Raw genomic sequence first — 26702 nt, 5'->3', positions numbered from 1 at the left:
TTAATTTCTCCTGTTTTGCAAAATGTGGGCTAATATGAATAAGGATAGCTTGAAGGATTGTCTAATTCTATTTTCATGTGGGTTTGTTTTTCTTATGTGCAAACTATTAGGATCAGTAATACTTGAAGCGCAGGGAATCCTTGTTGTAAAAGTACCTTCAGGTGAGAGCACTGAATTTTGTGAAAGTGAGCAGTGCAAGTAATAAGAAGCTGTCAGCCTGCATAGGGTGGCATCTAGTTAAGACACCATGTTACAGTAGGCAAGGAACCAGTGATCACACAGTGAGGCTGCATTTGCCTATTTGCTTACAGGCATCTTGTTAGAGTTGGGATATGGGAGAGATTCTCAGTGGATGCCTATCAGTAAGCTTTTCTTTCTCCCTGCCCCAACCCTCCCACCTTTCTTTGTGTTACTCAAAAGTAATGTTGATGTTGGATGTTACAAGCTACATTTTCTTTAAGAAAATAACAAAAATCAGAGGACCTGAAAAAGGCATCCCCTCAAAAGGTTTGTCTGTATATGAAATAAGCTTAGGATGAAGATTCCTAGTCTTCTGTATAGCCAAGAATAGTTATCTGATAAAGTTTAAATAATATGTTGTATGTAGAAGTGACACTAAAATAGGATAAAAGCGTATGAGCATAAGAAAGGCATAAACTTGTTCTGTATCATCAGGTAATGTGCAGTACAAGGAACATTTGTTTCTATGCTTTTACTTCATATGAAAAGGGGATGTCAAGAAGGAAATTTTGACTAGTTCTGGAAAGAATATATATGTTGAACAGCTTCATAAAGCTGAGGAGAAATTAGAAGTTCAGTGAGGAGAAAAATCTAAATAGATGATAAAATACAATTTCATACCGCTTATTTTTTTCCAAGGAAATCAGCTTTTTCACAGTTTGGATTTTGAATCTCTACCTATCTAAGGGGTAGATCCAAGTCTTGCTTGTGATTAACTTTCATTTTGGACATCAAATTTGGTTTGTATTCCTTGCGTTTTCCTGTGAAAACAAGAATTTTCTTCCATGTTGAATTTCGAAGAGGACATTTAACAGTTGGAATAGTTCTTACCTTTTCATCTTCTTTTGTAATGTCTTATTAAATTGTGTTCATTAAATGATTATACGAAATTATTTAGAAAAGATTTTACTCCCTTAAAAAATCGAATGAATACTCGAAGTGGTTTCTTAATTACACTGTGTTTGTGTGTATGTCTGCTTTAAATTTAAGACTAATATTTTCTATAAATGTTTATTCACATAGTGTTTAAAGCATTCCTGTACTCTCTATAGGGTATTGAAGGCAAGCTCATTGTTTATTGATAAAATCCTCTGCTGTGTTCATGTATTGCTGTCCAATCTTTGCAGGTGCTGAAGAGAAAATTTTGGAAGAGTTTAAAGAAACACACAATGCCGACTCTCCAGATTTTCAGCTCCAGGCAATGATCCAGGCTGCTGGCAAGCTAGTACTGATTGACAAGCTGCTGCCAAAACTGAAGGCTGGTGGCCACAGGGTGCTTATCTTTTCCCAGATGGTGCGCTGCTTGGACATACTGGAAGACTACCTCATTCAAAGACGGTGAGAGCAACAATATAATGCAATTCTAAATAAACAGTGCGTTCCTCAGTGGCCACAGTATTTAACCTGTGAGTGATCTTTATTGTAACGGGATGAAATTCAAACTGTTACTGTATTTTCTGGAGTAAGCTGACTGCAAGTTGCAAGTACTGAAGTTTTTCTTTCAGATGAGTAGAAAATGACCTCAGAGAGGCTTTAATGACTCCTCCTAGTTTACTAGTTAGTTAAATGTTTCAGTTACTCTGGAGTTGTTTGTTGTTTTTCTGCTTAACCCCAAGTATTTATTTCATTCCTTGCAGTGAGAACCTCATTTTTACTGGAGGGTATAAAGCAGGAGACAAGATAGTATATGTTCCACTGATGAAGTTGTTGGATACAACACAACAGTCACTCAGTTTGTTGCAGCTATTTTGAGAGTACAGTGGCATATTTTCCCTTTTTGATTTTTTTTTTTTTTTGAATTTTTTAATTGTGTATTTTTGAAAGAAATAATGCCAGAAATAAGAATATTTGCAGTAAAATTCTCCTTACGATGCATCTTTATTTCAGGTACCCATACGAACGAATTGATGGCCGAGTAAGAGGCAACTTGCGTCAGGCAGCTATTGACAGGTTTTCAAGACCTGATTCTGATAGGTTTGTTTTCCTGCTGTGTACAAGGGCAGGAGGCTTGGGCATTAATCTTACTGCTGCTGATACCTGCATCATTTTTGATTCAGACTGGAACCCTCAAAATGACCTCCAGGTAATATTACAAGGAATGATTCAGTTGCAAGCTTCTTGCTTATTTCCTGTGAAATTTTGTTCACCTGCAAAAGAAATTACTATTGTCTACTCAGTAAAAAAAATTTAAAAAAAAAAAAAAAGATTATTATTTATATTGAAAGTAATAACATTTAAAGTAAGTTTTCTATATTGATTTTCTTTTCTTTTATCACTTGTAACTGAGTATCTGTCCTTTCATCAGGCTCAAGCACGATGTCACAGAATAGGACAGAGCAAATCAGTGAAAATTTACAGGTTGATTACAAGGAATTCTTATGAAAGGGAAATGTTTGACAAAGCTAGCTTGAAGCTTGGCCTTGACAAGGCTGTGCTACAATCTATGAGTGGAAGAGAAAATGCTACAAATGGGGTAAGAATTAATATATTAAGATGCATGATCAACAAATCATATGAATGTATAACGTTTTTATTTCTTGCTTATATCTTAGCTGGAGAATGATGGCTTTCAGGTAGAATATGGCATATATTTTAAAGTGGGGTTAATTAAGGGCAAGGCTACATGAACTGGCTCAGCCTATCTCATGCATCATTAATTGCCAAAAGCAGACAGGTAGAATCATGTTTCCTCAGTTCTCATTCATTCTCATCATTCTACACTTCACACAGTGTTGATTCTTACAGTTTTTGAGCTTCTTGCAGGCTGCCAATCCATCCATACTTTTTGTTTTATGTTTGTGTGCTTTAGCCTTTTTTGCTTGGGCCTTTTCTCAGGTTAGGAAGTTAAGTATGTTCCCAGGAGGAGTTTAGCAGTCACTGGAGCTAAAGTAAGCAGATTCAATGACAATGAATTATTAAATCATTTAAACCACTCATATAACTTCACCCTAAGAATGTTGTTGTTTGCATTCTTCTTTTAAAGGTGACTTCAGCATGAATGTTTAATTGACCAACACCACATTATGTTAGGAGTACAGTTCTTAAAATTCAAAGTAAAAAGGCAATTGATGTCATTATGTTGTTAGATATAAACATTGACTAGTGTTAAAACAACAAAACAACTGTCTCTCTTACATGTTACAGGTGCAACAGCTTTCTAAAAAAGAAATAGAAGATCTTCTTCGAAAGGGAGCGTACGGTGCTCTGATGGACGAGGAGGATGAAGGGTCTAAGTTTTGTGAAGAGGATATTGATCAAATTCTCTTAAGGCGAACACACACAATTACTATTGAATCTGAAGGAAAAGGCTCAACGTTTGCAAAGGTGCATTGGCATTTGGAGGAAAAATAATAAAGTTGTGACCACAATAGATGGAAGTAGTACTGAATCGCCTTCAGTGTCAATTGAGTTTTTCAGTACACTTTTTTCAGTTTTCTTCCTCAAAACTGTTGGGACATCTGTATTTCCAGTTAGACAGTTGATAGACTCCTTTTTTTTGCTTCTTGACAATGCTGTTTTGGAAGTCCTAAACATTGCACTTCCAAATGAAAATAGATATCTTTATAGTGTGTGGTTAAGAAATCAATGCATGTTTTTTCATGTCCTCTAGGCTAGTTTTGTTGCATCTGGGAACAGGACAGACATTTCCTTGGATGACCCTAATTTTTGGCAGAAGTGGGCAAAGAAGGCTGAACTGGATATTGATGCTTTAAATGGAAGGGTAAGAGCTTTATGACAGTACTCAGTTCGTTTAAATTGAAGATTTTTCTCCTCCTTAATTTCTACATTTTCACTTTTCATTTTAGAATAACCTAGTTATTGATACACCAAGAGTAAGAAAGCAAACCAGACTCTACAGTGCAGTCAAAGAGGATGAACTGATGGAGTTTTCAGACCTGGAAAGTGATTCCGAAGAAAAGCCTAGCACAAAGCCCCGTAGGCCTCAGGACAAATCACAGGGTTATGCAAGAAGTGAATGTTTCAGGGTAGAGAAGAACTTGTTGGTTTATGGGTAAGAATATACAGATTAAATAGTGTGATTGTGGATAAAAACTGAAAATATGTAAATTACATATAGTAAATACTCTTTCCTCTTTTTCTTGTTCACATGCACTCTGTATGCTTTTTACATCAGTACTATCTATACTTAACTGTGAGATTTTATATTGCTTTATATATAGGGATATATATGTATTTCTTAGCTTAAAGAGTTCAGTGTCCCACAGTGGATACGAGCTCACTGATAAAATATGTAGTATTGTGATGACAGAATATTTGTTTCTGGCTTCTTATATTGTAAAGAATACCAGAATTATTGAGACTTCATCTTTCTTTTCTAAGTATTGTGGAGAATAACAAAGTGCATTTGTGAAGACTGGTATGGTTGTGAAATCAAGTCAATTCGGAGCTTTTTAGCATAGTTCTCATGTTTTGATGGTACTTGATTTCAACTAATTGATGCCTTATCTTTCCCATTGGATATGCCAGTCTGAATTTTCTCTTTGCAAGCAAGTAGCTGTATTTAACTACTGTTCCAATGGGCTTCAGGAGAACTGGCTTTACTTCTAGAAAGCTGTGTGCAACAGTCACTAATAATGAATTTCAGGATCAAAATAAAACTGATTCCCCAAATCCCATGACTGTAGGAATTGGCTGAATTTCCTGTTCGTAGTTTACTGGGACCATTAGAGTTAAACATATGTACTTTATTATTTTGAGTGTAGTTCAATTGCAGCTTTACGAGCAGTGAACTTATTGCCTGTTCTGTAAAATAAACATTCTTAACTCTTAGGTGCTGTAAGCGGGATTCCCCGATGTAACCTGCAAACGCAGAATGCATTAGTGGTAATACAGGAGGTCCTAACTTGCTTGGCACCAGGAGTTAAATTGAAAGTCACAAATTAAAATACCAGTGCCCTAGCTGTTGTATTGAACATATTTTTCTTGTAGCTGGGGTCGTTGGACTGACATCCTCTCACATGGGCGCTATAAACGTCAGCTAACAGAACAAGATGTGGAAACCATCTGCCGGACTATCCTGGTATATTGCCTTAATCATTACAAAGGGGATGAAAATATCAAAAGTTTCATCTGGGATCTGATCACTCCAACTGCAGATGGGCAAACTCGAGCTTTGGTTAATCATTCCGGTATGTCTACCACAATCAAATAATGATGCTAGTAAATAGGAAAGAATTGCTTCAGTCGTGCTATGTCTTTAGTTTAAACTATAGCTGTTCTGACATGTTGTAGGATCTTGTCAGATTTTATGAGTAAGGTGGGCTTTGACTGGGTCAGTACTTAAAGGGGAAGTCGCCCTCAGATGCTTTGTAGAATGCGGTGCTCTTGCTCATAAAGCAGTTTGAATAAATATTCTAACGTAGTTTTTAAGTATCGCCTACTGCTGGAGTTAAGCTCTTTCAAATGGCCATAAGTCATAAAGCTTGTTTCCTTATGGCCATTCAGATTCATGAGCATTTTTAGAAGAAATATTGATATGACACCAATTTCTGGATAGTTCTCTGAATTTTTGAAATCTTCACACCTAAATTTGCGTGATAGTTTTGGTTGATTTTGTTATTCACAATTTCCAGGTAAATTATGTTGTGTTCAGTTTCTGATTGCCCACAGTGGAACTAATACAGCAGCGATGCTTAGCTGTAAATGTGTGTTTGTAATGCAGTTTGGTGTGAGAGCTTTTCTATTCAGACTGCATAAGATATAACTGGGGATTTGTATAGGCCTGTCTGCGCCAGTGCCCAGAGGGAGGAAAGGCAAGAAAGTAAAAGCCCAGAGTTCACAGCCAATGCTTCAGGATGCTGATTGGCTCACCACCTGTAATCCGGATGTATTATTTCAAGAAGACAGCTATAGAAAACATCTCAAACATCATTGTAATAAGTAAGTATTATTATTTCATTTAATGCTTTTTATTATATGTTTTTCAAAAGTCTGTGACTTCTTTGGAATGTTTTTAATAGAGCATGGGGCTATTTAATAGGATGTAAAGAGCATTATTGCTTCTAATTTGGGGGATAATCATCTTAGCAGATATCTGGATATTTCTGTAAGCTCTTTATGATTGATCCATTCTTAAAACATTTATGAAGAAATGTGTTTTCTACTTAAATAAGAATGAAATCAAATATGTGATTATTCTTAATAGCATATGGGGAAAAGAATATACCCTCATTTAAATCTGTTTCTCTTGACAACTCAACATCCTGCTCTGCTCTGCACTAGCATGGCTTTACCTTGAGCACTGTGAGCTATTTTGAGCACCACAATATAAGATGAAAACGAAATTATTAGAGAACATCCAAAAGAGGTCTATGAAGATGGTGAGGGGTCTAGAGGGCAAAGTGCATGAGGAGTCGCTGAGTTGGTTTGTTTGGCCCAGAGCAGAGGAGGCTGAGGGTATGAGGCCTTGTAGCAGCCTACAGCTTCTCACAAGGGTAGAAGTGGGGAAGCTCAGATCTCTGCACTCTGGTATCAGTTACAGCACCAGATAGAGTGACATGGAGCTGTGTCAGTGGAGAGTCAGGTTGGGTGTTGGGAAAAGGTTCTTCACCGGAACCTTTGCTTAATTGTTGAATGAATGTCTCTCAAGTGCATCTCTTCTTTGCTTTTGGTTTGTAATATCTCGGTTATTTTTGTGTCAACTTCTTTCAAGTGTTCTTCGTTGGGTATCTAGCATACACGTGTAAAGCAGTGTCGGTGAAAAGTTGTCTTTATGCTTTTAGTATGTATTGTCTTGTTAGAAGTGCTTATTAGAAAGGAATTATTGATTTCAAAAGTATCTGTGGCCTGTCAACAGAGGGGGGTGTGATGTGAAGGAGATAAGACATTTAAAAGGTTTATTAGTTCATTTCTGGATGCTAACCAAGCTTAATTTGCAGCTGATGAGAACAGATATTTAGAGAATTATGTTAGCAAGTGCGCATGCAAGTGAACTGGTTCTTGACTTTTTTCTGAACTGTTACTCAGTTCAGTTATTACATTTCACTTCCTCTTAAAATAAATTTTTTCCTGTAACATTATTTTGCTGTCACAGGTAACATGTCCTCATTACTTGTTATATCAGTTATATCAGCCTTAAACTCATTTTTAAAATTGTGCTGCTGAAATAATACAGTAGAACAATTAGAAGGATCAGGAAGACTGATGTATCACTGTATCAAATACAAGAATATTTTCAGTTGCTATCTTTTTTCCTTCACTTCCTAGACCCACCAGGACTAAGTGAATTGTAGAAGCAACATGTTTAGCCCAGGTAAAATCAAGCTGAGGTAGAAGCTAATTGAAAGTATGAGTAATTTCCTTCATCAGATAGCAATATCTATTGGATAAGTAAGAACAGGGTGTCCTGTTCTCATGTGTAACATGCATGCTGCTTTTGTGTGGAGGACTTCTGAAAGGTACAGAGAACCTCTGCATTTTGGTTTAGTTTTGTGGGTTTTTTTTTTTTCTCTTCCTTCGGCTTGATATAACATTTGTTATCACTTAATACAAAGATGATAGAGACCATCTTAGAGACCAGCTTATTTCTATAGCCAAACATAGAAAAGGGGCACCTTACTGGTCCAGGTTATCAAACTTACAAAAAAAAGCATGTCTGACATGTTTTGAATTGTAGAAATGACCTTGATTCAAATCCCTACTCTTCCAAGGACTACTTGGGTAACACGTGTAAAATTGGATATCGCTTCTGTTGCATCAGATCTCTAGCAAGGAGTTCTCAAAACTGGTGGTGGTCTAAATTTTTCATGCAACTGAGCGATCAGATTACTGCCTCCCCAGTTACCCTTACTGCTCTGAGAGCAGCAATTCAACAGTAGCCGTGATGGATTTGGATACAGGGAGAAGGCAGGCAGAATAATTTCCATTTTTAGCTGGTGCTGATTCTACTTCATGAACTAGGCAGCAGGGGGTGCCCTGAATTGGGTAAACATGGGAGAGCTTGATTATTTTCAGGGAGACATTTTTTCTGTAGGGATGACCTCTTTTCTGCTCTCCTTGAAAATCCAGTCTGCCATTCTCTCTCCTGCCAGCTTAAGCTGTTGCTGCAACACCTGACAGCGGTCCCAAAAACGACTGTAGTGTTGCAGGGATGGGAAAAAATAAACATGGGCAACGAAGACTTTTCACTTCCTTATGGCACTTATGTTGTGTGCAGGTAAAATTAAATAGCAGTTTGAAATGTAGAGAGTAAAAATAGTTAATATCTCCTAGGGGAAATGGGGGATTATTTTTTTTTCCTCCCATTCTCGGAAGCAAAAAGTTGTATAATCTGAAAAACCTGACATTCCATATTGAGGGTTTATTGTAAGGTAGTAAAACCAGATTTTATATCTCGTTTATTCCTACAACTTCTGATGTGCTTCCAAAAATGGTATTAAGGCAGCAGCTGAGGAAATTTTATGAGATAATGAAGCAGAACAGTTACTGAAAGCCATCTGCTCAGTTGTTTACAAACTTGCTTCAATACTTCAGAGGCAGTGGTAGAGTACGTGTCTAAACTTCACAAGCTGCACTAGGTAGAACTAAATGAAATGCGCCGGGGCTGGGCTGCGCTCGGTCCCTCTCTGTGCAGTGTAAGCGGTTGCCAGGCAGGCCTGTTGGAAGCCAGCAGAAAGCACCACACAGAGGTGATTATGTGCCACCATCTGTCACGCTTCAAGCCTACCATACAGCATGGCTAATCAGCCTTGGCAGGATGATGGATGAACAGCAGCAGCTGCCAAAAGCCACTGTTGGCAAACAGTCCTGAAGTTAAGAACTTTTTCCCCCCTCTGCCTTCCTCTCCAGGGTCCTGCTGCGTGTCCGCATGCTGTACTATCTACGACAAGAAGTTATAGGGGACCAAGCAGACAGGATCTTAGAGGGTGCTGACTCAAGGTTAGTGCAAGTGCAGGTTTATTTTTTTGCTTTATGATGCTGGCTTATGTAAAGCACGTGTACTATAATAATTTTAGCATTTAAAGGTTGTTGTGCTTCCTGTTAAATGGGTTCGCAAGCCACATTATTATTTTATCAAATGAGGTGGGTAGTTTTCTTGCAGGAGGGAAAGTGTGGGAAATTACTGATATGGATTTTTCAGTATTGCTAATATTGAAGAATTATTGTAACTCAATTTTAATTTTTCTTTTTAAAAAATACTAAGATTGTAAATGAGCGTGTTTGGGTAACCACTGGCATTTTACTCCTAAAATAGCCTAATATTTTTTAATTATTTCCTTTTAAACAATCCTAAGTAATTTTCCACGCATTCTAATTGGTGTTGTTTTTTCCCCCTCAAGAAGCATATTTACAAAGTGGTGTGAACCATTTCTCTTTTTTTTCTAACGTTTTTGTCCAGTCATCTTTGCAAATGTTTATAATGCTGTCTTTATAGTGAAGTAGATGTATGGATACCTGAGCCGTTCCATGCTGAAGTTCCTGCAGACTGGTGGGATAAGGAGGCGGATAAATCCCTTTTAATTGGAGTATTCAAACACGGTAAGTGGTGTCTCACTCTGAACAAAACTCAGTTGTAAAGCTTTCTGCGTGTAGGACTGTTCAGTCATAATATTAACAAGTATTGTTCCAAAGAACTGTTGGCTTGTATCTCCCTTTTTTTTTTTCTTGCCTGCATTAAAAACCTAATATGAGCTGTAAATATCAGATGCTGTTTTTAAATGTTTGCAGAACATTTGAGAAGAAAACATTACTTTCTTGGCTGTAAATAAAACAAAGCCATATTTGTTTAAGTAATAGCCAAATAGTAAGATAGATCTCCATAAACTTTGCTTCCAGCACTGCTTCACTTGCTAACTCTGCCAACCAGTGTCAAAGTGGACGGTGGGCTTAACCTCTGCTATTAATCTGTACAAGTGCCTCCTGGGCTTTGTTCCAAGCAATATTTCACAAATGTCAGTGTTGAGAACTCCCGGCTCCCTTGAGTGGGATGCAGCCTTGTTAACTTTGAAAGGCTGGGGATGCAGAGCTGGCATGATATATACAGTGAGCGATTCCTGATTATAATCCCAATTCTCTGGAGGTCGCAGAGGTATTCTCAGCAGCCCAGCCTGACTAAAGGGGAGAATGATGGCTTATAAAACCTTTCATGATTACAGTTTGGCTTGAGGCTCTACAGCAGTTAGGAGCAGTGTGTTGTAGTACAAATCCTAATTGAATTGTGCTGTTCTGCCTATGTACAGCAGCTCTGTTTTGTGGGCTCAGCTGAGGCAAGTCTAGTCTAAAAATCATTTTCCTGCAGTGCACTGTTGGGATCTGCCATTTTCCATCTAGTCAACTTGGGCAGTAAAAAAGCAAACAGCAGTTTGAAAACCATAGAGGGAACAGTGTCATCTTACTGACATGCATCATCCTAAACCTAATAAGACAGGTTCGTTGGCCTTACGTATAACCCATGTATACAGCATTTTCACAGCCTACACTGAGGGTTCCAGCAAGGCTAGAGCTATAGAGAGAGAGAGTGTGTGTGTGTGTGTGTGCGCTTCCATTCACATCTGTATGTTTGCAGTAGGGAGTGCTGAATATGGAGAACCACTGTAAGAGTTACGTAGGAATCTTTATAGAAGTGTGGGGTTAGTTTTGGTGAAAGATTGAGATTACATTGAAAAAACTATTCAATTTTTACTGTTTGGTAATGCTGCTGATGTTAAAATGTTTCTGTGCTGATGAAATTTATCAATATGAAAAACGTTATTACACAAATGAAAACTACTGGGGAAAAAAATGCATCATTTTTTATTAAACAATTCCTTTAAAATCACAGTTACAGCTTTTTAATTTTATTTAAAAATAAATGAACCCAGAAAATTATATTTCACTACCTAAACTTGTTCTTTTTACAGTTGATCGTAGCTTTAAAAAAAAAAAATTGCTTCCCACTCTGCAGGTTATGAGAAGTACAATTCCATGAGAGCTGATTCAACACTGTGCTTTCTGGAACGGGTTGGCATGCCTGATGCAAAGGCCATAGCTGCTGAACAGAGAGGGACAGACATGTTAGCAGATGGCGGTGATGGGTAAGGACGACATGAAAAAATTAATAAACTTTATCAGCATTGTATACGTTGGCACGAGTTCATGTGTCATATTCTGCTTACATCTTGCCTGAGGATCTGAAGTGATCACATAATGTAAAAAGTATGTAAAATTGCTTACACGGTTGAGCATGAAATATAAATGTGTAGCTTGGTACACATTCTGACGGCTTTTGTAGCTTTTTTGCTTTTCTTTCCAGAAAAATTACCTTTCAAAAGCAATATTTATTTAAATTGTTTATTTTAAATATTTTTTTAGAGGTGAATTCGACAGAGAGGATGAAGATCCAGAATATAAGCCAACAAGAACTCCTTTCAAGGATGAAATTGATGTAAGAACTTCAAGTTTCTGTAATTATAAGTGTTCGTAAACATAACTGACACTCCATGTTTATCCTAATGTGTAATTCTTATGTTTGTGAACCACCAGATAAACACGCCTTACAAAGATACTTTTCTGCTGTATTTGAAAGATAACATCTTTTTTTTTTTTCTGCAAACAATAACATATGGTCAAAGCTGAAAACTAAAATAACTTCTGTCTTCTCCCAAAGGAATTTGCAAACTCACCTCCAGAAGACAAAGAAGAGTCCATTGAAATCCACCCAAGTAAGACTATACTAAAGAAATTTTGAAAAAGCAAAAACAGACCACTTAGGCAAAGGTGGACTTTTTTATTAGCACATGAAGAAATGGGTTGTGTTTTGGGAAAACATCACGGTAAACTTCTTAGTGCCAAATCTCTTCATGCTTCACGTGTTTCAAAACAATTATTTACCATGTTTGAATAATCCCTCGTTAAGGCTTTCTGGGTTTCTAATTACATAGTAGAAAATTGTGATGATAAAAACTGGATGTTTCTTTATGCTGCTGCTGATGCTTTTGCTGAGATAATCTTGACGTTGCTGTAGATAAGTTCCTCGGCATGGAGGAAAAGTGCCAAGTTTAAGTGAAAATAATGAAGTGGTAAATCATAAGCATAGGTGTTTTCACAGAGATGGAATGATCTTCTTAGTAACGCATTTAAAGCTCTACTGCATTAATTTAAATACTTAAAGGTATTCATAATATGTTTGCATTCATAACATCGAATAATAATACCTGATAGTTATCTTTAAATGCTTCACAGACATTTGAGTTTGTGGAGTCAGATGGTTTTATTCTATTTTTTTATTTCCTACCAGTGTAGTTATCCTGTTTCTAATTTGTTCTGCACCAATATTAATGAAGCGTATGTTCTTATCTGATCAGACAGGAATCCAGTTTTAGCCTTAGAAACTTTGAAATGTTTAGTGGTGGTTTTGCAGTGCACAAATACTTCTCTATTCTCTAGACAAGCACAGTGAAAGCAATTCTGAGTTAGGCCAACTCTACTGGCCCAACACTTCAACCCTGACTACCCGTCTGCGTCGCCTCATTACTGCCTATCAGCGCAGCTATAAAAGGCAACAAATGAGGCAAGAGGCACTAATGAAGACTGACCGCAGGAGACGTCGGCCTCGGGAAGAAGTGAGGGCACTAGAAGCAGAAAGGGAGGCTATAATAACTGAGAAACGACAAAAGTGAGTTTTCTCAGTGATTTTTTCCTTTAAATCTCAATTAACTTTGTGTGTTGCCAGTATTTCTGCTTTGAAAGTATAAACTAAATGGGCCTGGGGGTATCCAAACTGTTCGGGCTCGCCTTTAACTAAGTGGCCTGTTTTTTTCCTTCTTCCTTGAATAGATGGACAAGAAGAGAAGAAGCCGATTTTTATCGTGTAGTGTCTACTTTTGGAATTATTTTTGATCCTATAAAACATCAATTTGACTGGAATCAATTCAGAGCATTTGCCAGGCTTGATAAAAAGTCCGATGAAAGCTTGGAGAAGTATTTTAATGGCTTTGTGAATATGTGTAGACGAGTGTGCCGAATGCCGGTCAAGCCAGATGATGGTAAGTTTTACTGACTGCAGAAATGGATGTGACTACTAATAGATGGCACCGTTATTGAAACTTGATTCCTAGGCGCAATGATTTAGAGATGGGCGTACATCTAGTTGATGTTAAACACTACAAACTGATGTCATTGCAGAGCCTCCTGATCTTTCTACTATGATTGAACCGATCACAGAAGAACGTGCTTCCAGAACTTTATATCGCATAGAGCTGTTACGGAAAATCCGTGAACAGGTTCTTCATCACCCACAGCTGGGGGAGAGGCTAAAGCTTTGCCAACCAAGCTTGGATCTGCCGGAGTGGTGGGAGTGTGGTAAACATGACAAAGACTTACTGATTGGTGCTGCTAAACATGGAGTCAGTAGGACAGATTATCACATTCTGAATGATCCTGAGCTGTCTTTTCTTGAGGCCCACAAAAACTTTGCTCAAAACAGAGGGACGGGTAATGCAAATACTGTCTCTTCTCTACACCCTGTGGGTGCTGGCTGCAGTCAAACACCACCTATTGTCCCATCCACACCAGTACAAGAAGAAAAAAGTACAGAACAAACGGAGTCTAAAGTTGAAGGATCTGAAAATCCAGCAGCCAAAGAAAAATCTGATATCAAGGAAGAAACAGATATTGCTGATAAAGACACTAAGCAGGATTGTGATGCTGAGGCTGAGACTGGCTCTGTTAAATGTGAATTGAAAGATATAGAAATGAGTACAGACGTAGACCCAAAATCAATTTCTGAAAAAGGTTCAGAAGAAGATGAAGAGGAGAAACTGGATGATGATGACAAATCAGAAGAGTCCTCCCAACCTGAAGGTAACACTTTGGTCAGGTCAGTCCTATGCACTTAGCTTAGCATGAGTCCTACAGCTGTTCAGATTTGTGCCAGCTGGTAAGTGGCATGCATGGAGCTGTTTTGGAGCCTGGATAGGCTATGTTTAGCAGTTTCTCTCCTTTTCCATGTATCTAGGTGGCCAGATAATCTATCAAAAAAAAAAAAAAAAAACACAAACCATAAAAGCTAAAAAAAATCCATCTTTAGTAGGATTTTTTTTTCCCTGTGAGGGATGATTTCCCAGATAACTTACTGATCTAATAAGCACAATTTCTGTTCCAAGTGCAGAAGACTAAGACTCTGTTGTAATAATGATAGAACAGAAGCCCGAGTTAGAAGAATGGTATCAAACATGCTTGTCTTAACCTATCTATTGAGGCTGACATTGGATGGTTGGGAACTTTTGCAGTTAATTCTTGGTCATGATTATTGTTCAGCAGGAGCAGTTTCTCAGGGTAAGAATTTTGATGAAGAAAGCAATGCCTCTATGAGTACCGCAAGGGATGAAACGCGTGATGGATTCTACATGGAAGATGGGGATCCTTCTGTGGTCCAGCTGCTTCATGAGAGAACATTTGCCTTTTCTTTCTGGCCTAAGGTTGGTTGCGGGTAGGATGGGATGCATTGTTTTCAGTACAGATAATATGTGGGAAATGTGCTGCAAAAAGAGGTTTGTTCAGTTCTGTGCTTCTAGTGAACATGAGATTTACTCTGAGAATGATTTTTGAAATGGCTTTTTATTGTTCAATTGTGTACAAATTAGTGAAGGAAATGAACAGAATTGCTTTACTGTAAAACAGCACTGCTGACAGACATGAGTTCCTTGTAAACCTGCAACTGTCTGAGTGCAGAATGACACCTCTTATGCCGTTATTAATGGAAGCAAATTTATGACTTTGAATTCTGGATTTCGTCTGCAGTGCAGTCTGCAAGGGGAGCAGAGATTCTGCAAGATCACCTTTTCAGTTTGGGATGGGAAAAAGGGTACTGGTGACCTACATGATCTAAGCCATTATGTAATGTTGACAGATGTATTAAGGTGTCCTGTAAATACAGGCAGCAATTTTACATAGGATAAAGCTATATCTTATTTTGGTAGCAGTGCAGAAATATATCTAACACAATTTTTTTTTTTTTTTTTTAAATATCAAACTGTAACATCGTAATAAATCCGTACATAATTTAGTACTCTCCTTTGCAGTAAGGGCAGAGAGAGAAATAAAGTAGTAATAGTCTTAAGCTTACTAATCACCATAACAGGGCCATCTGGTTTGGGAGGGGGTGGGGTAGGGCGTGGGGGGACCTTGCTCTTAATAGGCTTATTCCTGGAGAAAGCAAGCAGTCTGTTGCAGCTGCTGAGATTTGCTAGTGGCCTTTGCGCTGTTTTGCTGTTCAGGAAGCTAACTGGTGCTCATATTCCCTAACCAGCAGTATTTCTCATAGTTTTGAAGTTTCTACTACTTCAGGCTAGCATGGAATGTATTTGAATACTAAAATGGAAAAGAATTATACTAATCTTCTTTGCTTTCAGTTTGTATTTTGGAAACATGAACTAAAATCTTATTTCAGTTATAGTGTAAAAACAAATCCCTAATCTATGTAGATTCATGATAAGTAGACTAATACACATAATCAGAGATTTTTAGTGTACACGCTTCAGTGAAATTTGAAGTGATAATGGGTGTGGAATGAAAATTGACATTCATTAGATGTCCCTAGGTTGGTGCTTGTTTCATAATGTTGAACTTTATTAATAGTGACGCTAATGAGGATCCACTTCCTAGGACAGAATTGCAGATCCAGCCTCTTGGATCTCAAGAACTGCAGTTTTAAAACACTCATTGCAGATGTTTTGATTTTTTTCCCTTCCAAATTGTTGAGTTTGCTGACAGCTCAAGTAAGAAGCGTAGAACAATTGTGAGTTTCTGTTAAAGTCCGTTTGTACACTGTCCAACAGACAATTTCATCTGTCTTCCTTCTTCATCTCAATATAAATGCTGTTTTTAAATTCTAGTTCTATTCCACAAAATTCCCTATGTATTAGCTTTTTTCAGGCGATCAGTTTATCCTAGCCTGGAAGAAATAGTTGTTTTTTAATGTCCTTCTTAAGCCTTGCTGAACTAGACAGAGTAGTTGCACTCATTTGAGTTTAACAGGCAACCTTCGCACTAAAGGTTCATTATGTACTTTTCCTTTGCACAGGACCGAGTAATGATCAACCGATTAGACAACATCTGTGAAGCAGTGCTGAAAGGGAAGTGGCCAGTAAATAGGCGCCAGATGTTTGATTTCCAGGGGCTCATACCTGGGTATACTCCAACAGCTGTGGACAGCCCTCTGCAAAAAAGGAGCTTTGCAGAGCTCTCCATGATTGGTCAAGCCAGTATCAGCGGCAGTGAAGACATCACTGCTTCTCCTCAGTTGTCAAAGGCAAGGCTGCATCCTTCTCATTCGTACAGAAAGCTTCTTATCTTTTGTCACTTATTTTTGCATAATATGAAAAAATAGCATTCCTTTGAATGAAATAGGAAAAATAAAAGGCAGTGTTACCTTGAGTACAGTAAAGTCTCTGTTTTCTGAGTTACGTGTTCATTCTATTGCAAAATCAGTGCAGTTAACAGAGCTGTGTTAATGTTTGGAAATCTTTGTGTTTCATTAGGAAGATGCACTCAATTTATCGGTTCCACGTCAGAGGAGGAGGAGGAGACGAAAAATTGAAATCGAGGCTGAGAGAGCTGCCAAAAGAAGAAATCTTATGGAAATGGTTGCCCAGTTACGTGAGTCTCAGGTGGTCTCAGAAAATGGACAAGAAAAGGTTGTAGATTTATCAAAGGCCTCACGAGAGGCAACAAGTTCTACCTCAAATTTTTCATCTGTTACTTCAAAGTTTATCTTGCCTAATGTCTCCACACCCGTGTCTGATGCCTTTAAAACTCAAATGGAGCTGCTGCAAGCAGGTCTTTCACGCACACCCACAAGGCATCTGCTAAATGGCTCTTTAATAGATGGAGAACCGCCCATGAAGAGGAGGAGAGGAAGGAGGAAAAATGTAGAAGGGCTTGATCTGTTATTTATGAGCAACAAACGGACATCATTGACTGTAGTAAGACAACAACCTTTTTGTCTCCTATCTGTTCTTCTGTGTCTAGTACTTTCTGAATGTGAGTTTGTAGTGTTATACTCTAGCAAATAATAACGTACAGTTCTTACCCAGCCAGCTTTTGCTTTGTATTTAATTTTGAACAAAACAAAATGTTGCTTATACCAAGTTTTTACTATAGCAGATTGTGATTTTTTTTAACTTGCTCATATTTTCAAAAAGACATTTTTTCCTTTGAAATATAGTATATTATAACATACATATTTTGAGGCTTAAGTTTACCTTCTCTCTTCTGTAGGAAGTGAAGATCTTGGGGGTCATTAAGTGATAATGCATGAGAACTGCTCTGTCTGTTCTTTAATGTTCAAAGATTCTAAATTTACAAAATCCCCTAATGTGACTGCTTTACATAGTGGAAACATTTAAATCTTATTAACTGCTGACTTGAGCCTTTAACTTCAGTCCTTGAAGTGATTTCTCCCAGGTAACTGCTGCCTTAAAGTGAGAAGTAATGCTGGTGTTAATGTTTTCAGGAGGATGCAGAAGTGACCAAAGCTTTTGAAGAAGATATGGAGGCCCTACCAGCAAGGAACATTCCGTCTCCTGGTCAACTGGATCCAGACACTCGCATCCCTGTAATCAATCTAGAGGATGGGACCAGGCTGGTAGGAGAAGATGCTCCCAAAAACAAGGACTTAGTTGAATGGCTTAAATTGCATCCTACTTACACTGTAGATATGCCAAGTTATGTACCAGTAAGTATGTGATTTTAAAAGTGTAGTTGTATTAGATTAGTAAGGAAGTTAATCTTACAGATATGGAAATAAATTTCTTCAAATTGGGTGTAATCATTGGATTTCAGTGGAGGTTTCCATCTTAGCCACATTTACTGTAATATCTAAGCACTCAGGAGGCACCAGGATTTCTATGTATGTTCAGGAAAATATTTTTTTGAGGGTAAAGTAATTGATCCCTTCTTAAAATTTTTGGTAGGAGGGGTGTCATAATTCTTTATTTTTGTCAAGAGAATGAAAAGCTAAAAAACAACATATTTCTCTTCTTTCCAGAAGAGTGCAGATGTGCTGTTTTCCTCATTTCAGAAGCCGAAACAAAAACGACACAGATGTCGAAACCCTAATAAACTGGATATAAACACCTTGACAGGAGAAGAAAGGGTACCTGTTGTAAATAAGCGAAATGGGAAGAAGGTAAAAACTAAGTTCAATGGAATTGTTTGAATTGTTTAATAATGTTTTTGCATGTTGAGAACAGGCTTTCTGTTCCGAACTTTAAAAACTTTAATTTGGCACTGACATTTATTCTTACTGTCACTCAGAATCTTTGATTTCTCCTTTACTAATTTACTAGCTCATTCTAGTCATTTAAGTTGGGCAACTCATATATATATATATATATATATGTATAGCATATTTCTTTGCATCAGGTATGAATTTAATTACTAGCAGTGCCTGGACTGTGACATTTTGCTGTATTTTTTAAATGTGGTCTTTTCAATTCTGATATCATTAGATAGTTTCAGTTCGGTTTTCCACTATATGAATTGAAATTCTTTACTTTCATCCTGCATAGATGAAAGTGCACAAATGGAAAATGTACAGATGAACAGTAGCAGTTCTGTGGTTTGGGTTGTTTGGTTGGTTGGTTTTTGTTTGTGTTTTTAAGTATATCTTATCTTTTGCATTAGATGGGTGGAGCTATGGCCCCTCCAATGAAGGACTTGCCAAGATGGTTAGAAGAAAATCCTGAATTTGCTGTTGCTCCAGATTGGACTGACATTGTTAAACAGTCTGTAAGTGAAACTTTGATTCCATGCTTCGCTCTAGGTTACAGCACGGGAAAGTTGAAGGTTGTGTAAATTTCTGCAGGCAAGCACTGATGATTAAGTCCTTTTTCTCATAGCTAGTAGTTCTGAGCTGAGGAAATTGTATTGTCAGGATGGGAGTTTGCCAGCTAAGGGGAAAGATGATAGAAGGCTTCTCTAGAGTGGGATTGCAGTCTATGGAAAAATCAGGTATAGCAAAGTAACCTTCAGCATTAGTTATTTGTTTTTGTTGATTATTTTGGATTTTTTCCTCATGTAGTAAGCAGCAATTCTTAATACAGGTGTTTGTACATTAAGCACCTACTAAATTAGGTGTTTTTCACATGCATAGCAGAAAGAGTAATCACCTTGGTACTTTGTAGCATCAAAAAGCTAGCTTTGCTACCTTTTATTTGAAAACTGTTATTTGAAAATAGAGTGCACAGTTCTGCAAATACTTCTTAAAATGCCACTCCCTATACTGGAGTTCACGGGGAAGTACAATGAGCTATGGTGTTTTAGCATGATTTGTTGATCCACCCTGTTTAAATAGGCAAAACATGTGACTTTGTTTTCTGCAGTTTTCCTTATGTGTTCTAGTGTTGCTCACTTTAGTAGCTAGCTACTCATGATTTACCAGGGTTGAAAACCAAACTGCTTTTCGAATTAAAAAATAATGTGATAAAATCCTTCAATTTCTTCCATTATAGCTAGTTAACTGCTGAAAGCTACAAAAACTAATAGAGTATAAAACTCCTTTCTGCATCCCTTTGCCAGGGTTTTGTTCCAGAGTCTATGTTTGACCGTCTTCTCACTGGACCTGTTGTGAGGGAGGAAGGAGCAAGCAGAAGAGGAAGAAGGCCAAAAAGTGAAATTGCCAAAGCAGCTGCAGCAGCTGCTGCTGTAGCATCAACTTCGGGAATCAACCCACTACTAATGAACAGTCTGTTTGCTGGAATGGACCTCACCAGCCTCCAGAATCTACAGAACCTGCAGTCTCTCCAGCTCGCAGGCCTCATGGGCTTTCCGCCAGGGCTAGCAACAGCTGCTGCTGCTGGGGGGGATGCTAAAAATCCGGCTGCCATGTTGCCTCTGATGTTGCCAGGGATGGCAGGATTGCCCAATATGTTTGGACTAAGTGGATTGTTGAATAACCCAATAACGGCTACTACTGGAAATGCCACTACTGCTTCCGGTCAAGGAGAGACTGAGGATGGCGCTTCAAAAGCTGAAGAGAAGAAAAATGAGAATGAAGAGGAGAACAAAGACTCTGAGAAAAGCACAGACACTGTTTCTGCTACTGACTCTGCGAATGGATCTGTCAGTGCTGCTACTGCGGCGACTACCGCCACTGCCACCACTACCACCACCACCAACACTGGATTGCCCACAAACCCTCTGGCCTTCAATCCTTTCCTGCTGTCTACCATGGCTCCTGGCCTGTTCTATCCATCTATGTTTCTACCTCCGGGACTGGGAGGATTGACTCTGCCTGGTTTCCCAGCACTAGCAGGACTTCAGAATGCAGTGGGCTCCAACGAAGAGAAGGCTACTGACAAAACTGAAGGAACTGCCTTTAAAGATGAAGAAAACCTGGAAGGCAGTGATGCAGAGGAGAGCCTTGATAAAACTGCAGATTCCTCCGTTTTAGAAGATGAAATAGCACAGGGTGAAGAATTAGACTCACTTGATGGGGGGGAAGAAATAGAAAACAATGAAAATGATGAATAACCAGTACCAGTTACAGTTGAAGTGTTTTAAACTTTTGACAAGTGGTAGTCCTACTGTTTACACTCACAGTTAATGTCCATACTTAGTTTTTATAAGCTGTTCTGTAACATAGTGTAGCAAAAAAAAAAAAGTTCAAGTCATGTTATACAGATGTGTCAAAAGGTATCTTGGTCATTAAGTATTGTGCAGTGCATTATTTATTATCCCTAGGAGAGATGAAATTTGAGAGGTGATCATGTCTTTTTAAGGAAATTGACATAATGCTCTGCTTTTTTTTTTTTCTTTTGGTACCATTGGTATTATGAAAAGCAGCAATTTGTAATCAAGTGGCACTAATAGAAGGAAGTGCTGCTTAAAGGAAGGATGAAGTTATATATTTAATTTTTTATTTTTTATTTTGTTTTGCTGTGAAGGTCAAGATGAAATTTACCATACATATCGTACTCGCGCTTCATTTTGACTGTATGGGAGTTCACCCGCTCACGTGCGCGCGCACACCCACACACACACACTCTCTCTCTGACAATCTTCATGATAGTGTGACTGTCTCTGTCTTGAGACGCAGCAATAATAAGGCAGCTGTTGAATGTGAAGAGTACCTTTTGGAAATTTACCCGCGGAGAAGGTTCTTACAGGATAAAGCTACAGTTTAATCGTCTCGTGATCTTGTAATGCACTGGTATAAACAAAAAAAAAGAAAAAAATCAGGTACCTTTTTTAAATTAAAGGACTTTGTTACTTTAGCCACAAAGCTAAACAGCATTACCTCAACTCTAAACTAGCCTTGAAGTTTACAGACATGACTTTGTAAATGTATTGTTTTTCTTTGTTGTGATGTCTTTTTATTTTTTTTTTTTTCTTTGGAAACTGCTATCATGTAAGATAAGATGTAAATTGCTGCCAACTGTAGTAATGATGCTTTTAATAAAAGTGACCCATGATATGCAGAGATGTAATTATAAAATGTAGCGTTTAGGGACATCACAACTGGTGTTGATGTTTTATATTTGCATTGTGGCTTTTTGCAGCGTTTTCTGCTATACTCCCTAATAGATTAGTGGCTGTAAATGCTGAAATTATTGTCTTCATGGGACTAGGCAGGAAGAGAAACCCTGAATTACCTTCATATTTTCCACTCTAAGTAACTCTGCAGAAAAGCACACTAAAAAGCCTACTTTACTCCTTCAAAAGGGGCATGAGAGACTGAGAATACTTTAAAATGTGTTCAGCATGTGATAATATGGTACACTAAAGAACAAAAGGGCAAAAGAAAAATGAGGCTTTAATAGGCACAATATCTAGGTCATTTATCCTTGGTTAATGGGTAGAAAAACACAATGCTGTAGTGACAGCAAGGAATACAAAGGCTCTGTGGTATCCTGTAGACCAGAGCTTGTGATGCCAGAAACCACTGTGTCAAACAACCTACATGAAACTAAAACTGACCCACTTTTCATAAAAACCAGCGTCTCTTCTGGAGAGCTACCGATTTGTACCCTTTTGTGACCTTTGATATTGGAGATAATGTACCATTTGAGAACTTCTGTTTTCACATTGTTGTCACCTTGACACACATGTACACAACCGTCTCGATAGTGAGGATAAAAGGTTAGGTCTGCAGTAGAGTACATGAAAAATTAGCTATTTGAGTAGCCAGCTGTGGGTGGACCCCTGTCTTATGATTAATTTTACCTGTGCTTTTGGAGAGCTGCAACCCTCTCACATCCCCTGTGAATTTGCACAAGAGCTCGAATTAAGGAGTACTGCAAGGCCAGAACGCAGCCGTCAGGAGGACGTGTTACAAGGGGTGAACTTGCCCTGAAAGGAGCGTTCGACAAACAACGAAAGTAGGCGAGAAATGAAAGCTTAGGAAGAGAATTTGGTGTGAATGAATCACAGACACGCACTGCTGAAATGAATAGGTGGCAGAATGTCTCGTGGTGCCACTTAAATAGATCACACGGAGTTAATGAAGGCCAGGAAGGATTTCCTCCCGCCGTGTCCGTCGCTGGACAGTTGACGAGGTGTGTTATTCCTGCCTCTCTCTAAAACATTGCACGTAGGCCATGACAACAAGTGAGAGGCTGAAGGCCGAGGTATATTAACTTGATCTGGTGTGTTGAATCCATTCTATCTGTTATTTAAGTTGTTTAAATGACTGGTGTCTTATTTTGTCTTCTGTCTCTAGAACTTCCCCTGTAAATGTGGCTAGGTGCTTCCTGTTGTGTGTATTTCACATACTGATATAAAATAGCCCTTTTCTAAATTCAGTTTTATAATTCCCAGCAAAGATTTAAACAGACTAATGATATCCCTTGGGAGGCCCCTTTTTAATTGGCAAGAATAGAAATTATATTGTTAAATGCCACGCGAACCCTTTTCATTCTCCTAACCCTCTTCCTCCATCAAAATGAGGGGGAAATTCAGGTAACTGCCTACTTCTGCCTGCAGGTTTTTGGCACTGAAACATCCAAGTTGTGACACGGGGTGTCCGAAGGGCATAGTAAGCGAATGTTACCCCTATTTGAAGCATTCCTCAAAGCAGTTATTACTCATCTGTGTTTCCCGTTCAAAGCAAAACTGAAACTGGAGAACTGCTGTAGCAGCTGTGATGGTGGGGAGTCTCCGGGCTTCTCCGCTTGCTTTCCAGCTGCTTTGCTTCCTCCAGGTTCAGCAGACTGCTCACCTGCTGGAAAGAAGGCAGCGTTTTGATTTTGGAAGGGGTGGGTATGGGCACCTGGTATGAAAAATGAAGTGGGGGGGATTGCCATCTAATGTCCAAGAAATGTATTACATGAAAATATGAAGGTTTTTCTTTGATACGACAGAGTTTTTAATATGTTAATTATTGCAGTGATTCTCACAAAGTTTTAAAGTGTGTCTAAATGAATAAAAGCTTACGTGCGTTAAGATGATTAGAACATGCTATTCTCAGCTTGATTCACAGCCAGAGCACCTCCCTGCCTATCTCGATTGGAAGCCTTCTGCCAGTACCTGTGTTTTGCTGGACCCCTCCCTTATGGTCACAGAATTGCTAATGGGGAATGTCAAGGAGTACAAGTGACTTTGGAGGAGCGTGTATCTGTGTCAAAGTATAGAATGATCTGCATGCTGACGCAGCCTTTCCTGGGTACGTGGCTTGCAGCCCTGCCAAGAGAAACAGCAAAACAACAACAAATCTGCTCAGGCTTCTAAGGACATATTTTCTAAGAATTTGCAAGAGAGATCTTATGATCCTATTTATAAACCTAGGCTGTTGAGGAGAACTGGTTGAAAACTCACTGATGATGTAGCAGACAAGTTCCCAAATCAGTCCAAAGTATTTTCTGTTGGCTTTGGTCTCTTGTTTCATGTCAGTGTCAAAAACTGTGCTGTGTACAAGTGTATCACTGATTGGAACAGCACGTAGTTTTCTTCTGTCGAGGACCTTTCCAATTCAGTGCAGCAAAATAAGCACTCTTTCATTTGAGAGACAAGAGTTTGGGGGATGGGGAGAGGTAATCAATTGCATTTCCAGGGCTGAGCTTCCCATTGAATTTCATCTTGCCTATCAAACTGCTTGTATGTGCAGAGCTCCAGCTGCCCCACGTCGCACACTTCAGCTCTCCCCTTGGTGTCAGGGCTGGTTCTGGCGGCAGCAGGAAGCACCCAGGGCTCTGAGCCCTGGAATGCCCATGCTGGGAGCTGCAGCCCTGTCACCGCTTCTGGCTGCATTGGATGGGGGAGTGCTGGCTCTGGCTGGAAGCAATGCCTTCAAGAGGCCTTGAAATGTGGCATTTTGGGCAGGTATTCTAATCACCAGCTTGAGTGAGCTGCTCTGATTAAAATTCCCACAGGATGTGGATTGTTACAGATTGGCAGTTGCTGTGAGCGAGGTTTGATGAGTGTTTTGGAAGCAATCGAAACATTTCCAAATGGGAAGTAAATGTCCAGTGCTCTCTGAGTGCAGCTTGGTTAATTTGACGATGATTTGATGCAAACCAGCAAATATTTAGGATAACATAACATACTACAGAAAAATATTTTTCTAAAAGGGGATAAGTCCATATCAATGAATAGTTTAGGTTTTTCACCTTGCATAAAATTGCAGTCAACATTGGTAAAGCCGTCAGATCTTAATCACTGGAGCCATTTGTGTTGCAATAGCTTAACATTTGTAGCTTGCAGTCTGTTATTCGTAGTCAGTCTTTGCTCAGAATTTAGACACCAGTGACAGTCACGAGTCAGAGACCTCATTAAAATCCTGGTAACTGCAGCCCACTTTAAAACACAAACCACACATTTAGGAACCTTGCTTAGAGCATGGAGATGTAAGAGCAGATCGGGGCATCTCGCTGTGTAAGTTACATTTATGTTGTTTTGTTTATCGTTCCCACTTTTTCTATGTGAGTCTATTGGCCCAACCAGTGTACAGACTTCAAGCTTTGGCTTTGTTGGTTTTTTGGGCAGTCTCATTTGTAAGCTGAATGGCAGCAGGCCATGAGGTTAACCCCTCTAGTGCTGGAGGCAATGCACACTGTGGGTGAGGAGTGGCCGGCTCTGCTCACAGTGCTTCTCCAGCTCTTCCCCTCTGCGATGCTTTGCCCTTTGGCTGGAGGTGCCCAGTAGGGCACTGAGGGATCTCTGCACCATCGGCCCCCTCCTGTGGGCTCTGGCTGCTGTGGGCCTGAGCAGGATTTGCATTTTGATGGTGCTCCCTCAGCTCAGAGGCCCTGCAAGGAAACTGGGATCCTTCGTTTTCCCTTTTTCTTCCCCCTTCCCCCCCCACCTTTTTTTTTTTTTTCTAAAGGCTAGTGGAAAATAAGAGACATCCATTGTATCTCACTGCGGAGGCATTGTTCTGTACCAGACAAAGATGGCATATTTCTGCCATCCATAGTTTCTGCTCCTTCAGCCATGGCTGGCTACTGATGAGCAGCTGTGCAGGCTCTGAATAGCCCCAGGCATTTCCTAAAACCATTAGAATTATGAATTTTCCCCAAATGCGTGCCAAACCCCTCCCAAAAATATGTAGCAGAAGGAGGGAAGCAAAGCCTTTGCTCTTTGTCCAGAACTTGTTTTCTAAATTCAAACTTTCATGGCAAGTGCAGTCTCATAAAGAGCATGTAACAAGTTCTGCCAAACGTACCAGCTGATTCCAAACTGACCTGCACAAACACTGCTCAGAAGGATATTTTGAAAGAAGTGTTTTTATTTTCTCTTTAAGTATTTTTGTAATGGAAAGAATGAAGGGTTTAAATTGAGCTACGTAATTCTGTTTTACGCGCTGGGCAGGTGCTCGTGATGAATAGTCAGAACTGAAGAAAATGCTAAAAATCAGTCCTGCTCCTCATCTGCCACGCATCTGACACTTGTGAGGTATGGAGGGGGCTGTCAGCACAAGGACGTGCTTTTCCTCCCAGCCTTCTTCAAGTTCTCCTCGGCCAGACTGGCCATCTTCTGCTGTCTCAGTCTGCAGCAGGCTTGCCATCTGCTATATGGCTAATCAATTCACAAAGGTGCTGCTGGGCAGTGCAGGCTCCCCGTCCTCTGCCAATATTTTCTGGAAGTTGTCAAACATAGCTGAATTTGTTCTCAGCTGTCACAATCCTCGCATTGATTCCAGCTTGTAGCACTCCGGTGACCAGTGGGGCATGCGCTTTGTTTTGCAAGCAATGCTTGCTCTTTTGTGCCCGCTTTGTGAGGCTGCAGAGCTTCCCAAAGCCTGGGCGAGCGTGCCTCGAGAGCTCCCAGTTCCTCGGGTGCAAGTGCTGGGTGCCACCCCCCTGTCCCTGGGTAACACCAGGCACTGGATTTGGTCATCGTCGCTGCTTCTCAGTGCTCCTTTGATCATGCCTGGGTCAGACACGAAGGCTCTGCACCCAGTTCAGGTGCCCGAAGCTCAGGTGGTGGTGTGGAGTGGAGTGGCAGGATTTATTTCATTTATTTATCATTTCTTTTAATGAAAGATCTTCCCTCCAGCCTTCCAAGCACCAGTTGCTACCAAGGAG

At 39.3% G+C, this 26702-nt stretch overlaps 1 protein-coding gene across 5 annotated transcripts in view; it reads left to right on the top strand.

The window, feature by feature from the left end:
- The window catches only part of CHD7 (chromodomain helicase DNA binding protein 7), a 126780-nt gene extending 103163 nt beyond the window's left edge, over positions 1 to 23617 (top strand). For 2 of the 5 annotated variants that reach the window (XM_048939907.1, XM_048939906.1), the window contains 23 exons: positions 1368 to 1578; positions 2128 to 2323; positions 2546 to 2713; positions 3385 to 3564; positions 3851 to 3961; positions 4047 to 4252; positions 5191 to 5390; positions 5982 to 6141; positions 9049 to 9138; positions 9635 to 9738; positions 11144 to 11273; positions 11551 to 11623; positions 11846 to 11900; positions 12625 to 12853; positions 13015 to 13223; positions 13363 to 14040; positions 14497 to 14657; positions 16262 to 16489; positions 16719 to 17162; positions 17693 to 17914; positions 18227 to 18367; positions 18865 to 18969; positions 19759 to 23616. In XM_048939907.1, coding sequence (XP_048795864.1) covers positions 1368 to 1578; positions 2128 to 2323; positions 2546 to 2713; positions 3385 to 3564; positions 3851 to 3961; positions 4047 to 4252; positions 5191 to 5390; positions 5982 to 6141; positions 9049 to 9138; positions 9635 to 9738; positions 11144 to 11273; positions 11551 to 11623; positions 11846 to 11900; positions 12625 to 12853; positions 13015 to 13223; positions 13363 to 14040; positions 14497 to 14657; positions 16262 to 16489; positions 16719 to 17162; positions 17693 to 17914; positions 18227 to 18367; positions 18865 to 18969; positions 19759 to 20712 — 5255 coding nt within the window. In that variant the 3' untranslated portion in view covers positions 20713 to 23616. Of the gene's footprint in view, positions 1 to 1367; positions 1579 to 2127; positions 2324 to 2545; positions 2714 to 3384; positions 3565 to 3850; positions 3962 to 4046; positions 4253 to 5190; positions 5391 to 5981; positions 6142 to 9048; positions 9139 to 9634; positions 9739 to 11143; positions 11274 to 11550; positions 11624 to 11845; positions 11901 to 12624; positions 12854 to 13014; positions 13224 to 13362; positions 14041 to 14496; positions 14658 to 16261; positions 16490 to 16718; positions 17163 to 17692; positions 17915 to 18226; positions 18368 to 18864; positions 18970 to 19758 lie in introns of all 5 variants that reach the window. The other 3 variants (XM_048939908.1, XM_048939911.1, XM_048939909.1) reach the window with 3 other exon arrangements.
- Positions 23618 to 26702: the final 3085 nt, after the last annotated feature.

This window comes from Lagopus muta, chromosome 3 (assembly GCF_023343835.1).
Source record: "Lagopus muta isolate bLagMut1 chromosome 3, bLagMut1 primary, whole genome shotgun sequence".
Lineage (NCBI taxonomy): Eukaryota > Metazoa > Chordata > Aves > Galliformes > Phasianidae > Lagopus > Lagopus muta.
This window is presented reverse-complemented; position numbering and strand designations above follow the sequence as displayed.